Source organism: Cicer arietinum, chromosome 1 (genome assembly GCF_000331145.2).
Source record: "Cicer arietinum cultivar CDC Frontier isolate Library 1 chromosome 1, Cicar.CDCFrontier_v2.0, whole genome shotgun sequence".
NCBI classification, from domain to species: domain Eukaryota; kingdom Viridiplantae; phylum Streptophyta; class Magnoliopsida; order Fabales; family Fabaceae; genus Cicer; species Cicer arietinum.
This window is the reverse complement of record NC_021160.2, coordinates 40,098,576-40,113,684: the sequence shown is the minus strand read 5'-3', so window position 1 is coordinate 40,113,684 and position 15,109 is coordinate 40,098,576. Positions and strand designations below refer to the sequence as shown.

At 34.5% G+C, this 15,109-nt stretch overlaps 1 protein-coding gene across 1 annotated transcript in view; it reads left to right on the top strand.

The window, feature by feature from the left end:
* The first annotated feature begins 1,240 nt into the window (after positions 1-1,240).
* LOC101509874 (protein FORGETTER 1) overlaps positions 1,241-15,109 on the top strand; it is a 38,230-nt gene continuing 24,361 nt past the window's right edge. Inside the window, exons 1-8 of the mRNA XM_004488502.4 lie at positions 1,241-1,589; positions 3,546-3,611; positions 3,719-3,892; positions 3,979-4,109; positions 4,304-4,380; positions 12,236-12,417; positions 12,572-12,649; positions 14,787-14,919. Of these exons, the coding sequence (XP_004488559.1) occupies positions 1,317-1,589; positions 3,546-3,611; positions 3,719-3,892; positions 3,979-4,109; positions 4,304-4,380; positions 12,236-12,417; positions 12,572-12,649; positions 14,787-14,919 (1,114 nt within the window). The 5' untranslated portion in view covers positions 1,241-1,316. The remainder of the gene's footprint in view (positions 1,590-3,545; positions 3,612-3,718; positions 3,893-3,978; positions 4,110-4,303; positions 4,381-12,235; positions 12,418-12,571; positions 12,650-14,786; positions 14,920-15,109) is intronic.

Genomic DNA, 15,109 nt, shown 5'->3' with positions numbered 1-15,109 from the left:
ATTGATGACTGAGAGAAAACACAATTCTGCACCCCTAAGTACCAACTTTTTTCCCTTGTACTGAGAATTCCATTTGCAATTTGTCGAAATCCCACAAGATTGGACTAAGTTATTTTAGCCACTAAATACTGAATATTAGGTCACAACAAACCAATGCCAATACTAGCACATCAGTAGTGAATGTAGTTTGCTATAAAACCCACTGAAAAGGACTTCTAAAACATTTCCTCTGCCACCAGTTATTGTGAGGGGAGGTATGGCTTCCAATTGAGAACCTAATCTCTTAGCTACCTCTATATCTAAGAGATATGTGTACTACCACTGTCTAACTAATTTTGTAGCATCTTCTTATCATGTAATCCACAAATGTGAATGGTTTGGTAGTTAGAAACCCCATTAAGAGCTTGTAAGGATAATTGAGCATTAGCCAGATCAGTGAGATCATCATTAGGAGCAATCACAGGTGGCAGGTTGATGATACCAATTGTAATAGGTATTTTGGAAATTAGGGATTTGACCGTCGATATCATATCCTAAATTAGGAATCGTTAATACTTGAAAAGAACTTGATGAAAAGATGAGCTTGAAAGAGAAGGAGTACTTTTGATAAATTGTCAATTTATTTTTTTCATAAGCCACAAAGGCTATATATAGATAATCATAATCCAATCTACGATCAATCATTTGCCAATAATTAGCTGTACAAGAAAAATTACAACTCATAGATTCTACAATTATCTAACATCTTCCCAAAAGGAATTCTAAGAAAAAAACTAAAATTAGAATTTTATTTTAAAGTTTATTAAGAAGAAATATACTCTCACAGATTCATTCTGTACTATGAAAAAATTTACAATATGCAATTTAATCTTTAAAAGAAATTGCAAGAAAGTATGGATACAATAGTTAAAGTTGTTATCCACGTAGTGAAAACTCATGTGGAAATATTTTTTCATAATATAGAGTATGGTACAAATACAATAATATTATTTATCCATTGCCACTAAAGTGACACCTAAAAAGAGATGGAATATGGTTCTCCTCTCGTTACTTTTGGTTATAGGTTTTGTACTTAATTTTTTTGTTTGTAAGTTGAAGTGAAGTGAAGTGAACTCATGTCTTGTTACAGTTATTTTTTCTTAAAATAACAAAAAACAATAAATCCAGTAAAACAAGAAAATTAACCATTTTACCCACCACTTATTGTTATGCACCTAAAAAGACTCGCACATATATAAGAAGATAAAAAGGCCCGCCAACACAACCATTTTCGCGCTCTCACTCTCTCAATCAACCGTTCTCTCTTCCTCTTAAAAATGAATCACCCACAGCCAACACCGTCACTTTCCGCCGTGAAGACTCGCTGCACCGGTTGCCGCGCGTACTTTCACGCGGCGCAGGGTGTTACGGAGTTACCATGTCCTCAATGTCAAATGCCGCATTACTTCGCCTTCGATCCGTCTGCTGCGAGGATTCGATGTCCCGCTTGTAAGGCAGTTGTGAACGGACCTAGTAATCTTTCGAAGTTCCCGTGTCCTCAGTGTCGCGTTGAGCTTGATGTTCATGTAGATGGTGACGATGTCAACGAGGTAGTTTTAGTCCGAATATGCTTTCGGTTACTTTTTTTTACTGTATAATGATTTGATTTTGACCTAATTTTGAAATTGGGAAAACTCTCTATAATGAACTTTGTGTTGATGAGCGAATGATTTTGCATTTTTTTTGTCACTTCGTTTTGATTAGTTGCTGTTGACTTAGCTGATGAGTGTATCCTTTAGTGTTTTTTTTGTTTGAATAATTTAGTGTTTGTTATTATTGTTGCTGTTGTTTTTGCTACTGTTATTATATATGATTTGTGGTAGTGTTTACAAATGACTCATGAATAAGACTTTTGGGTTTATGAATATGCATACCTGTTGATTTCATTACTGATAAGCAGTATATAATGTTAGTTCAGGCGAATATGCTAAAATCAACTAGTAGTTTAAGCGGTAATAGCTTTCAGCTGTAATATTTGATTTATGTTTTACAAGTAGTATAAGTTGATTTTATGGTAGCCGTCTTATTCAATTCAACCATCGAGTTTCCTTTTTGTGTGGAACTGCTTGATTCCACTACTGGGGGAATCTGAGTCCATAGTTGAGGTAGTGTTTCAGGGCTGTAGGTTTTTAGCACCCCTTTGCTTTATCTATCACGTGGAATCATAATTTTGTGTGGGATGGGGGGAGGGAGAGGGGAATAAGCATGGATGGGTTTCGAACTGATTGTTATAAATGTGTTGTGCATTGTAAAATCAAAGTTGTTTGTTTGTGGGTCTTGGAGAGTGGCCCGATGCAGCATTGCTACATATGACAAAACAGTTTTTTCTTGTCTTTTCTTGGTTATTTCAAAGGTGACACTGACTTTCTTGTATCCTGTTGGGGTTTCCACGAGACTTAGTGTTAAGAAGTATAAGTTGTTTATACTTTTTATATATCCCAGATAGCAGTACGTCGCGGCAAACCTCAAAAGTGGAATAGCGCATTCCGGGATAGGCGGGTTAACTGCTATTTTTGGACAAGTTACATGAATAATGTTATGTAAACTTATATTTAATGCAAAATTAACAAATGATTAAAACTCTAAAACATTCATAATTAGCAATAAAAATCCACGAGTCTTACTCTTAGTCAAAATATACATTGAAATACCAACGAAAGTCAAGGAAATAAAGATGCATATTGAAGTCTTTAACCCATAGAGTAATAAAATAACTAAATATTATAACTCAAATGCATGTTCTAGCATAGGAATTAAAGATAAGCATAATTTTCATTAGCATATTCTTCTTCCTCTTCTTCCTGGGCGAAAGTAGAAACAACTAAACAGAGAAGGAAGAAATAATAGTGGGATGCCGATGGGAAACGTTGGGGTTAACTACGCCGGAATAGCGGGATCTCGCCGGGATCTTGTTTCACGTTGTGGCGGACCACACCGTCATGGTCAGACACTGCATTGCACTAGGATAGTGGGATCTCGTCGAGAAACGCTGGGATTAACAACCGATTAACCAAGATTGACTCTTTGGAGGCATGGTTTAGAGTCGCAGCATTTCTTAAATTTAATGGTTTCATTGTTCCCTGTGTTTTATATCTTATTTTGCTTTAAAAAAGAATTCATATGAGAGGTAAGAGTACAAACAGGATGATCAGAAATCTTTACAAAGCTACAATCAATACAAAGTATAAAAATAAAATAATTTAACTCTGTCGGGCAGCTATTGGCCCCTTGCAAGTCTAACCTGGAAACAGCCACATTAAATCCTTGAGCAGAATCCTAGGGAGATGGTAGGAAAACTAAAAACAAATCAATGGATGACTTTGTCCTCTGTTATTTGTATAATTTGTCCAGCAATCCAATTATATGGTCTTCCTTTAATTTCTGCATGGATTGTGTTTGTCAACTTCCTTTCAAGGTTTGGGAAATGTTGATTGTATATGTTTTTACATTTTTCTATCATTGTATTTATATCTCATATTTATTTTTCCAACATGAAAATATATCAGCTGGTTAATGAAGTGGAGCAGGATGAAGATGATGGTGGTATGGCTGGAGAAACATTTACAGATTATGTGAGTTAAAGACAAATTCCTCTGGAGAGCAATTTATATTAAAATTTTTGTTGGGTTAATTTATCAAATAGCACATTTTACCGGTACCAAGTTCTCTTGTTATGCAGCGACCAGCAAAGATATCTATTGGACCTCCGCACCCAGATCCAATTGTGGAGACATCTTCCTTGTCTGCAGTGCAGCCACCCGAGCCTACTTATGATCCCAAGATTAAGGATGATTTGGAATGTTCAAAAACTTTGTCATGCTTGCAGATTGAGACTTTGGTTTATGCTTGTCAGGTTTCTCTCACCACATGATCATTGAGTATTGATTATAAATAATTAATATTTAACTCTCATATGTACGGTGCTTGTTTCCATGGCAGAGACACCTTCAACACATTCCCAATGGTGATAGGGCAGGATTCTTTATTGGAGATGGAGCTGGTGTAGGTAAAGGTCGAACAGTTGCTGGTCTAATTTGGGAGAACTGGCACCACGGGAGGAGAAAAGCGCTGTAAGTTTAGGTTAACCTTTGAGCATGAAATCATGGGTGTGCATCAAAAATTTAGACAATCATTCACTTTTCAGCGTGCTTTATTGTGCATGCATGCATACTTGCTTTTAATTTCAATTTGAAATTGGTCTATACATTGAGATTTCATTTGTTCCTTTTACTTCCTCTTATCATGTCTCAATGATCTTACACAGGTGGATTTCTGTTGGTTCAGACTTGAAGTTTGATGCCCGAAGAGATTTGGATGATATGGGTGCAAGTTGCATTCAGGGTATGTTTTTCAAATTTATTGTATGTTTTTATTCTATGTAAGATTAGCATTACATCTTATGACTTCTCTATTTTGTAAATGCTGGTCTCTTCATAACTTTTGAATTGCTAATTTTTGAGCAAATATGACTTTATGTGCCATTTTTCTCATTGAATGAAAGGGATATAAAGTCAACATTTGAAAAGTATACGCACTTTTCAATTAGAGATGACTTTACACTACAAGTTTTTTATCCTTTAAAAATGCTGACGCAATTAAAAAGCTGGGCAAGTCCATGAAGGAGTATCATGCACAAACATTTTCAACTCGATATGCTCGATTCCAGAATGCAGTGCAAGATTGTGATAAGGAGACTGCATTCAAGCATAGAGAGCGTGTAGCTAAATGATCAAACCAAACCCTTGGCGCCTCCTTTATACCTTAGAGAACCTTGGGGGCTTCACGGGGAAAGTGATTAAGGAATAAAAATAAGGAAATTGAGTGGATATGATTTTAGTTATTTTTTTCTCTTACTGATACCGAGACCTAAGAATTTTTTTTCTCATAACTTGAATAATTTGTTTCTAGCCCATAAGTTTGGTACACGGCACTAGCTAAATTTCGGTAATCACCATTATTAAGATTTACTAGTTCTCTTCAAACATCCCTTGCTCTTCACCTTTAATCTTACTATTAAAAATTGACCCATATAAGTTATAATTTAGCAACTCCCTCAATCAACAAATAATTATAAAAATATGTTTTTAAATTATTATACAGCATAATTCAATTGATTTATATAAGGTGTCTATCTTTCAACTAAACAAGCTAACTGTTTATTTTGTTTATTTCATGGATTCCCATTTTCTGTTTATAAAATTTATCTCTTTCTTTTGTCCACCCTTTTGCATATTATAAATTTTTGTTAAATTATTTTATTTCGTCTAATTAAAATTAGTGTTAGAATATAATAAAAAATCTTATAATATCTATTATATTATATTAGAGTATCTTGAGTTATTTCCTAGGATTAATTTATAATCATAGAGATATCTTAGAATATCTCTCATTATTATTATGGTTTGTTCATGATTTATGATTGAGTCTATGTTTCTCTGTAAATAGAGATTAATATTGAGTCTTTTGTAATCAAGTCAGCATAAAAACTATTATTGCGGAAAAACGATTGTTTATTCACTTGATAATGAAACTGATTACATAAGGAGTATTAATAGTACAAGTAATTTAATTATGTATAATCATAATAAAGCTGATAATTAGGAAACTGATTCCCTATAAATGCTATCCTAAAAGGAAATAATAATGAAACTGAAATTCTAATTAATACATACTAATAACTATACAGATAAGAATCTTATGATTATGATTTTTGATCTTATAATCAACACTCCACTTCAATCTGGGTGGTAGATATCTATCATGTCTAGATTGAATCTGATATTTTCATATGTATTTCTTAGGAGAGCTTTCGTTAGGATGTCTGCTGTTTGATTGCACAATGGTACATGATCAATACTTTTAGTACCATTATCAATTTTCTCCTTTATGAAATGCCGGTTAATTTTCACATGTTTTGTTCTATCATGGTGAACTGGGTTCTTTGCGATGCTGATGGAAACTTTGTTGTCACGATATAACCTTATGGTGCAATTGGTTGGGACTCTGATTTCATCCAATATCTTCTTCAGCCATATCCCTTCACAAATGCCCGGTACCATTGCTCTGAATTCAGCTTCTGCATTGCTTCTAGCTACCACATACTGTTTCTTAATTTTCCAAGTGACCGGGTTTCCCCACACAAAAGAGCAATAGTCGATAGTTGACTTTCTGTCTGATGTACATCCAACCCAATCTGAGTCAGTGTATACTTCAATACCTCTATTTGAGTTTTTCTTGAAGTGAAGACCTCTACCTGCTGTACCCTTAAGGTATTGTAGGATTCTATTCACAACTTTCATGTGAACTTCAGTAGGACATATCATGTAGCGACTTGCCATGCTCACGGTAAATCCAATATCAGGTCGAGTATGAGTTAGGTATATTAATTTCCCAACTAGACTTTGGTATCTATCTTTGTCAGTTAGAGGACCTTCTTCGAAGTTGCTTCTGCTTACTGATTCCATAGGAGTATTGCAGCCTTACACCCAAGCATTCCGGTTTCTTGGAGTAAGTCTAGGGTGTATTTTCTTTGAGAAACATATATTCCCTTTTTTGAGTGAGCTACTTCCATCCCTAAAAAATACTTGAGTTTCCTCTAGTCTTTGACTTCAAACTCCCTAGCCAAGAGTTCCTTCAAGTGTTTGATTTGCTCATGATCATCACCTGTGATAACGATGTCATCAACATACACAATAAATAAAGTTACCTTGCCTTCAAATGAGTGTTTGTCAAACATAGTGTGATCTGATTGGCCTTGTATGAATCCATCTTCTTTGACAACTCGAGTCAATCTTTTAAACCACGCTCTTGGGGATTGCTTGAGACCATAAAGGATTTCGGAGCTTGCACACCTTGTTTAAGGTGCTGGATGGTTCAAGTTCTGGGGGAATTTGGATGTATACTTCCTCTTCTAACTCACCATTTAGGAAAACATTCTTAATATCTAGCTGGTGTAGTGGCCAATCCAAATTTGCAGTCACGGAAAATATGACTCGTGTTGAGTTAAGTTTGGCCACCGGAGCAAATGTCTCTTCATAGTCTATGCCATATGATTGGGTAAATCCCTTTGCTACTACTCGAGTCTTGTACTGGTTTTTGCTCCCATCAACATTGTATTTGATAGAGAATATCCACTTTCATCCAACTTGCTTTTTTCCTTATGGTAAAACAATAATTTCCCAATCAATGCATGAACCTCTTATGCTACGACTGCTGCCCACTAAGGTTGTTGAAGGGCTTCTTGAACATTTCTTGGAATATATGTGTTGTCAAGTGCTGCTACAAATGCCTTGTATTTTTGTGATAGTTTCCCATATGACACAGATCTTTCAATTGGATGTTGAGTACAAGTTCTCCTCCCTTTTCTTAATGCAATAGGAACATTATTGTCAGTTGAACTCGTATGGACAAATTCTAATTTGGAATAGTATTACCTGAGGAGATTCCATTTTCTAGATCCTGGTTAGATTCATGACTTTGCACCGAAGCAATTTTTGACTCTACCACCAAATTGTTTTTCTTCCTCCTAGTGTAAATGTTAGAATATTAGAAAATATCTTAGAATATCTTTTGTATTATATTAGAGTATCTTGAGTTATTTCCTATGATCAATTTATAATCATAGAGATATCTTAGAATGTCTCCTATTATTATTATGATTTATTCCTGATTTAGGATTGAGTCCATGTTTCTCTATAAATAGATATTAGTATTGAGTCTTTTGTAATCAAGTTAGCATAAAACTATTATCAATAATATTCAAATTCTTATTATTTTCTCTTCTCCTTTTCTCTAAAATTCCATAACTTCAACATGGTATCTAGAGCATATTTCGATTCTCCTTGAACGATCGCACCTCTATTATGCTGTTGAGTTCTCAACAGTTAGGGAATATAATCATAGTTTCTCTTTTCTAACATTCCGACAGGTTTCACTCGTTTTCCTTTCAGTTCGCTACTGCCGTCGCTGCCACTTTTTCGGAGAATTTTCCTGCGAACATCGTCGTCATCTTCAGACCAGGTCATGGCCGAAAGCGCATCGCCAAAATCCGTCACATGCGCTCTCACACTCTGCTAATCTCTCCTGCAAGTAGATCTCACGCGCCGCAGTCACCACAACGTGTGACGACGCGTTTTGACACCTCTCAATTGCTGCTTGGTCGGTCAATGGCGCCTCAACCTCGTGGTTTCAAATCTGCCCTCATATTCTAGTTTCTGGCTCGATTACACCTACTACCTTCAAGATCTGTCGTCTACTACTGCCTTCTATCTGCTGTTGCTGCTGGAAAAGTTTTCCAGCAAGTTTTCCGACACAACCACTTCCATTGTTGCAGAATCTCCCAATCTAAACAACCCATATTTTTATGCCAAAAGTTGCTCCACGCGTGCTCATGTGCTTTCAAGATCCTCCGTGTTCATTCCACGTGTTGCCGCCAACAGCCTCGAGCCTAGGTGCGTCTGTCCACCTTCCAACACAATGTTTTTATATTGGGTTTTCCTTCCTGATTCCAGATTTGCCCTTACTTTCCAATTTTGATCCAAGAAAAATATGCGTTCTTGTTCAAACGACCATTGTCTCTCCTGTTTTGGATGCACTTTCTCACTCCGTTAAATGATCATGGCTTTGTTTCATTAGAGCCGCGTTGCTTCCTTTTTGGTGTTTGTCATGCAATTTAGTTCTTACTAATAGATTATAACAGTGACTTCTATTCCCACTAACGATCATTCTGATTGTGTCCCTTTTTCCACATATGAATAATCATATTAGTGATGACTTCTTCGTCCATTGATGGTTATTCTGACGATTTCTTTTATTTTCATGACTCACTTTATATTGGCAATTTGTCTTAGATGCACTGACCCCATCTTTGTCCCAGATGTACTGGCATTGCCTTTCTCTCCCTGAAGCACGCCGCTCTCTCCTTGAAGCATATTCCAGTTTAAATATTGAGTATATGATATTATTGGTTTGAAGCTTTCAAATGCAGTTTATTTAGAAGAACACACCTTGCCTATTCAATTGCTTGTCGTAAATTTCTCTCATGCTGATGATCATTCTAGCTATCTGGCTAGGCTATATTTATAGCAATTCTCTCTGACTTCACTTGCATCCTTGAGTTGCCTTTGCATCCTTTTTATTATTTCGCAGAGCAAAACATTATTTTCTTGTAACAAGCTAAGCTTTAGCTTGAGGGTGAGTGTTAGAATATTAGAAAAAATCTTATAATATCTTTTATATTATATTAGGGTATCTTGAGTTATTTTCTATGATCAATTTATAATCATAAAGATATCTTAAAATATCTCTCATTATTATTATGATTTGTTCCTGATTTAGGATTGAGTCTATGTTTCTCTATAAATGGAGATTAGTATTGAGTCTTTTGTAATCAAGTTAGTATAAAACTATTATCAATAAAATTCAAACCCTTATTATTTTCTCTTATCCTTTTCTCTAAAATCCCACAACTCCAACATTAAACTTTCCAATCAGCTTTTTGTGCAGTATTTTCTACTAGTGCAGTTTCAAGGACAGGCTCAAATGGTTTGGTGGAATTTTTTGGTTCTAATAGTGTGGATTTTACTGGTAGTGTTGGTGTGGAATTTATTGGTTCTGTTGTTGTAGAATTTACCAATTCGGCTGATTCTGTAGGTGTAGGATTTTTTGTTTCTGCTGCTGCAGTTTGTTTGGCCATCTCAAAATCCAAAAATTGGAATTCTGTTGTTTCTTTCGTGATTAAGGTATTCTCCCCCTGAATACCTTAATAAGGTTGATTCCCAAAGAATGTCACATCCATAGTGTGGTAAAATTTTTTGGTTGTTGGGAAGTAACACCTATATCCTATTTGGCAAGGTGAGTAGCCAAGAAAAATACATTTGATAGATTTTGGGTCAAGTTTGCTGCGGAGAGGGTTTAGGTTGTGAGCAAAGGCTGAACATCCAATGATTTTAAATGGGATTGAGGTGAGAACTCTGCTGGTTGGAAAAATAGTTTGGAGAGTGGAATAAGGTGTGCCATAATTGAGGATGCGGGAAGGCATCCTATTTATGAGATAGGTGGCTGAAAGGACAACTTCTCTCCAAAAATATTTTGATATATTTGTGGCTAGCATGAAAGATCTTGTTACTTCCAGTAGATGCCTATTTTTCCTTTCTGCGACCCCATTTTGTACGGGTGTATCTACACATGAACTCTGGTGGACAATTCCGTGGATCTTAAGGTAGGACTCTAGTGCTGAACTAAAATATTCACGACCATTGTCAGTTCTAAGCACCTTAATTTTTGTTTGGAATTGTGTTTGCACCATGGTGTGGAAAAACTCAAATAATTTTCCAACTTAATTTCTCTTTCATGAGAAATATCCATGTGACTCTTGTGTGATCATCGATGAATGTAACAAGCCATTTAGCTCCAATAATGTTGCTAACCCGAGATGCCCCCCATACATCACTGTGAATTAAGGAGAAGGGTTGAAAGGGTTTAGATGAGTATGTGTTTCGGGTATGCTTGGGTAACTGTCATACTTCACATTGAAAGTTCATTAGGTTTTTACTGAATAATGAGGGAAACAATTTCTCTAAGTACATGAGATTTGAGTGACCTAATCGATAGTGTCACAACATTACAGACTCGTCACTAATTGGAGAAGCCACTGCACAAGAATTGGCTTTGAGTTCTTCGGAGGAATCTTCAACTTGCAAGTGGTAAAGTCCAACACATTCTTTAGCACTACCAATTGTCTTTCTCGACTCTAAAATTTGAAATTCACACAGATTGGGAAAAAATTTAGCGACATGTCTCAAGTCTCTGGTCAGTTTGCTAATAGACAACAAGTTGCAATCAAGTTTGGGCACAGACAGTACAAAATTTAGAGTAATATATTTTGAAATAATAACAGAACTTGTACCAGTAACCTTTGACAAGGTACCATCAGCAATCCGAATAGAGGAGTTATCATGATAGGGAGAATAATTGTCAAATATTGTTATATCTCCAGTCATGTGATCAGAGATTTCTGAATCTATGATCCATGATTTTGGTTTTCCTTTGCTAGTGTGTAAAACATGTAGGAAATTACCTTTTTGTTCTCCAGTAAGAACAATCTGCCAGAGTATTTTCTGCAGAGCCTTTATTTGTTCTTTACTGAATGGAGATGGATCTTGTTTCTCTTCCATTTCTTGTGGGTTGTGTGTTACATTGCCTCTGATGTCCTATTGTAGAATGGTTTTGACCTATCCCATTGAAGGTGGTTTTGGCCATTCAACTTGTGGCTAATGATGAGAAGTTTAGTCCCTTCGATTGAGTTGGCAAGATTTATGCCGGTCTCTGTAGGTCAGACTTCTGTTTTGTCTTCTTCCATGGCTAGGTCGATGAAAGAGACTAGGGATGGTTCAGATCTAGCTCTGATACCATGCGGAAAAGCGATTGTTTATTCACTTGATAATGAAACTGATTATATAAGGAGTATAAATAGTACAAGTAATTTAATTATGTACAATCATAATAGAGCTGATAATTAGGAAACTGATTACCTATAAATGCTATCCTAAAAGGAAATAAAAATGGAACTGAAGTCCTAATTAATACATACTAATAACTATACAGATAAGAATCTTATGATTCTGATTTTTGATCTTATAATCAACAATTATCAATAATATTCAAACTCTATTATTTTCTCTCCTCCTGTTTTCTAAAATCTCACAACTTCGACAATTAGATATAAGAACTTCCTAGTCCTATATCATGCTATTCACAAGAAAACTGGAGGTGAACGTTACATGTTTGTTTAAGTCTTGGCTCTGCGGTGCCACTTCATAGTTATTTTACTTTTATGCTGAATATACCATTATTTGGTAAGTAAAATTCTTGTATTTTAAGAATTCTGTTCAACCTTGCTTGGATTTGGGCAATGGAACCTTTTTGGAGATTGGTACGCAAGGGGCTAAGGAGCTTCACTGTTTTAACATTTTCTTTTTGTTCTTGTGGTTTTTCTGTATTTACAGGATATCTTATCCTCCTATTAATTTTTGCTTGTGTTAAATAGCTCTTAATTTATCCAAAATGAAAAGTTTTATCTGATGCTTTGTTCGCTTCCTTGGTTAAGATTCTTCATTGAAAAGTTCTTGTAATTGTTTTTTGTATTCCACAAGATTTATTATGCATTTAAATATATTTCTTTCTTGAATCTATCCAGTGCACGCTTTGAATAAACTGCCTTATTCTAAGCTTGAATCAAAGTCTGTTGGAGTTAGGGAGGGAGTTATTTTCTTGACATACAGTAGCCTCATAGCATCATCTGACAGAGGTCGTACCCGTATTCAACAGCTTGTGCAGTGGTGTGGACCAGGGTTTGATGGTCTTATAGTTTTTGATGAGGTATCAGACCTTTTTAAATGGAAATCATTCCTATTGTCAATTGGGATTGCCGTTGTTTGATGTTGAAGGATATTATTATCAAGTGGTATTTCAAGTATTGAATTTATATTCATTAAATCTTTATTTCGTAAGTGTGTGAGTGGCTTCATTACAGTGTCATAAAGCAAAAAATTTGGTTCCCGAAAAGGGTAAGCAGTCAACAAGAACTGGTCAAGCAGTACTTGATATCCAGGTATGTTCATCTTAGTCTGTGACAGAAAGCTTCTAATATTACTCTTTCTGTTACTTCAAATAATACTGATTGTAAGTTGAGGCGGGCATTCATTATGGCAAGAAATATTGTTTCATTATATATAGTTTCTTTTACCATTTTAATCCTCAGTTTTTCTGTGAACAATGTTTTTTTGACTTTACGTGGAGATAAGTTGCTGTATATGAGTAATACAATTCTAGGAATATTTTGCAAATAGATAAAGTTGAGCAAAATAGAACATTATCTAAACTAGGAAATGTATAAAGCAGTTACAAAGATAACAGGTTATATTTTTTTTTGTTTTTTATCTATATGCGACAGCTTGCACCCTAACCCCCTAGCCTAGAGGCAAAGGAAGGCATCACCTTATTTTACTGGGTATTTTTGTATATAGACCTTTAAACATCCTACTTTACATTTTACTTTTGTTTTATTTTTATGATTGATTGCCTTCTTTTCTGCTCTTTTTTCTGTACACTTGAATCTCCAACTCTAGCTTTTCGAAATGTTCTAAGTGATCTGGTTCAATGATTCAAGCAGTGACAATGCCACATTATTGGCCATGTCATTCGAAGCTATTTGATAGTTAGATTTATTTATTTTTCCCTTATTTTGAATGTGGATTAAAAGTTTTTTAGATATTGGGAGTAAATATTTAATGTAGTTTGTGTTTTGACGCTTGCAATTTTTTTATTTGGTTTGTTATTCGATATATTGTAGGATTTTTGTGGTATGAATACACACACTTTACCATTGACACTTCAGCATTTTGTTTCTCTATTATTATTATTTGCCAAATTATCTCATTAATTGTTTTTTAGTAGACTTGAATGAGCATGTGTGAGCTCATGTACATTAGTAAGAACCTTGCCAAACACTATAGTTTCTCCCTCAAGATTGTTTTAAATTTTCACCTTACGGACTGGTCTTGATGTTTTGACTTACTCTTTGATTGGAAAGTGTGAAATAAGAGCAAGAGAAAGACAAGCGAGAGAGTAAGCAGAGAAATGCTACACTTCTTCGGATTGGTGAAACAGAGAGAAAGACTAAATTAGATCGGGATTCACACTTTTTATTCTCCCCAGCCATGGGAAGAAAGAGGAGAGAAAACCTCAATTTTTTCTTTTTACCTGCCTGCCCTTCTCTCTCATTCATAATAATTTTTTATGTCCACACACTCTGCACTTTTTTCATAATATATAATGCAATTCTTTTTAATTTGCGTTGCAATCTGCACTTGTTTTGTACATATTTTTTTTTACAATATCTGTTATTTTGTAATTAATTGAGTAGTATATTATAGAATGTATTTATTTTATTATTTGCATTGCAATCTGCACTAGTTTTGTGTGTAACTTTCTTTAACGGTTTCTCTTGTTTTGTAATAATTATTAGTTGCGTAATTTAATTAATTGAATAGTTTGTATGAATCAATTTAAATAATTTTATAAAATTAAAATTAATAAATATATTATATTGAAATAATGTAATTAATTATTTAATTTTGTAAAGAAATTTAAAGTTAAATGTATAATATATAGTATTTTTGTCTAAGGATAATTTTGTCTTTTAAAAAATTACATGCACTTCTTTCTCTTCTATTTCTCTCTTCTTTCTTTTATACCAAACAATATATCAAATCTTTCTTATTTCTTACCTCTTTCTCTCTTCTCATTTTCTCCCCACAACCAATCACACCCTTATGGTTTGGACATTTGGTCATATATAATTGTTTAAACTTTCAGTGTAACTAGTTATTTAATGATTTGGCCATTCATTTCTGATTTTAACTTGGTTATTGTTTTTTCGTTCACTATTGTGTTCTTTCTTCAAATTTTTGCATTGATTAAACCCGTAAGTTGAGTTTTCATGGAGAATTTTTGACAATTTCGAATATAAGTGGTGTTTTAAATTTGTCCTTCTAAACAGTGACTTCGATATGGTTAAACCACAGTTTTCTTAAAATAAACCTCTTCATCATTGTCTCTCTTCATCTTTCTTTCACTTTGTTTTGTACTCTAAATGTGTTAATGTTCATTTTAAAATGAAACAATTATTTTTTAATAATTACTTGAATTTATAGATTACTCCAAGTTCTTTCAATCTAATTTGACAGGCTCAACTACCTGAAGCTCGTGTTGTTTATTGCTCAGCTACTGGTGCTTCTGAACCTCGCAATATGGCTTATATGGTTCGGCTTGGCCTTTGGGGAGCTGGGACTTATTTCCGTGATTTTGGTGAATTTCTAGGTAGTGTTCCTTTTCTTTCTTTTTTTATTTTTTTATTTTTCAAAATAGTGAATATGATTAGTCATCATTTTTTTTCTTCATATTTTCTTTTTCTTTATTTCATAAGATATACTAATGGAAAAGATATGCTTCTGTACTTGATCATGAGATTTTGTCACCTGGCATATAATTTATGACAATTGTTAAAAGT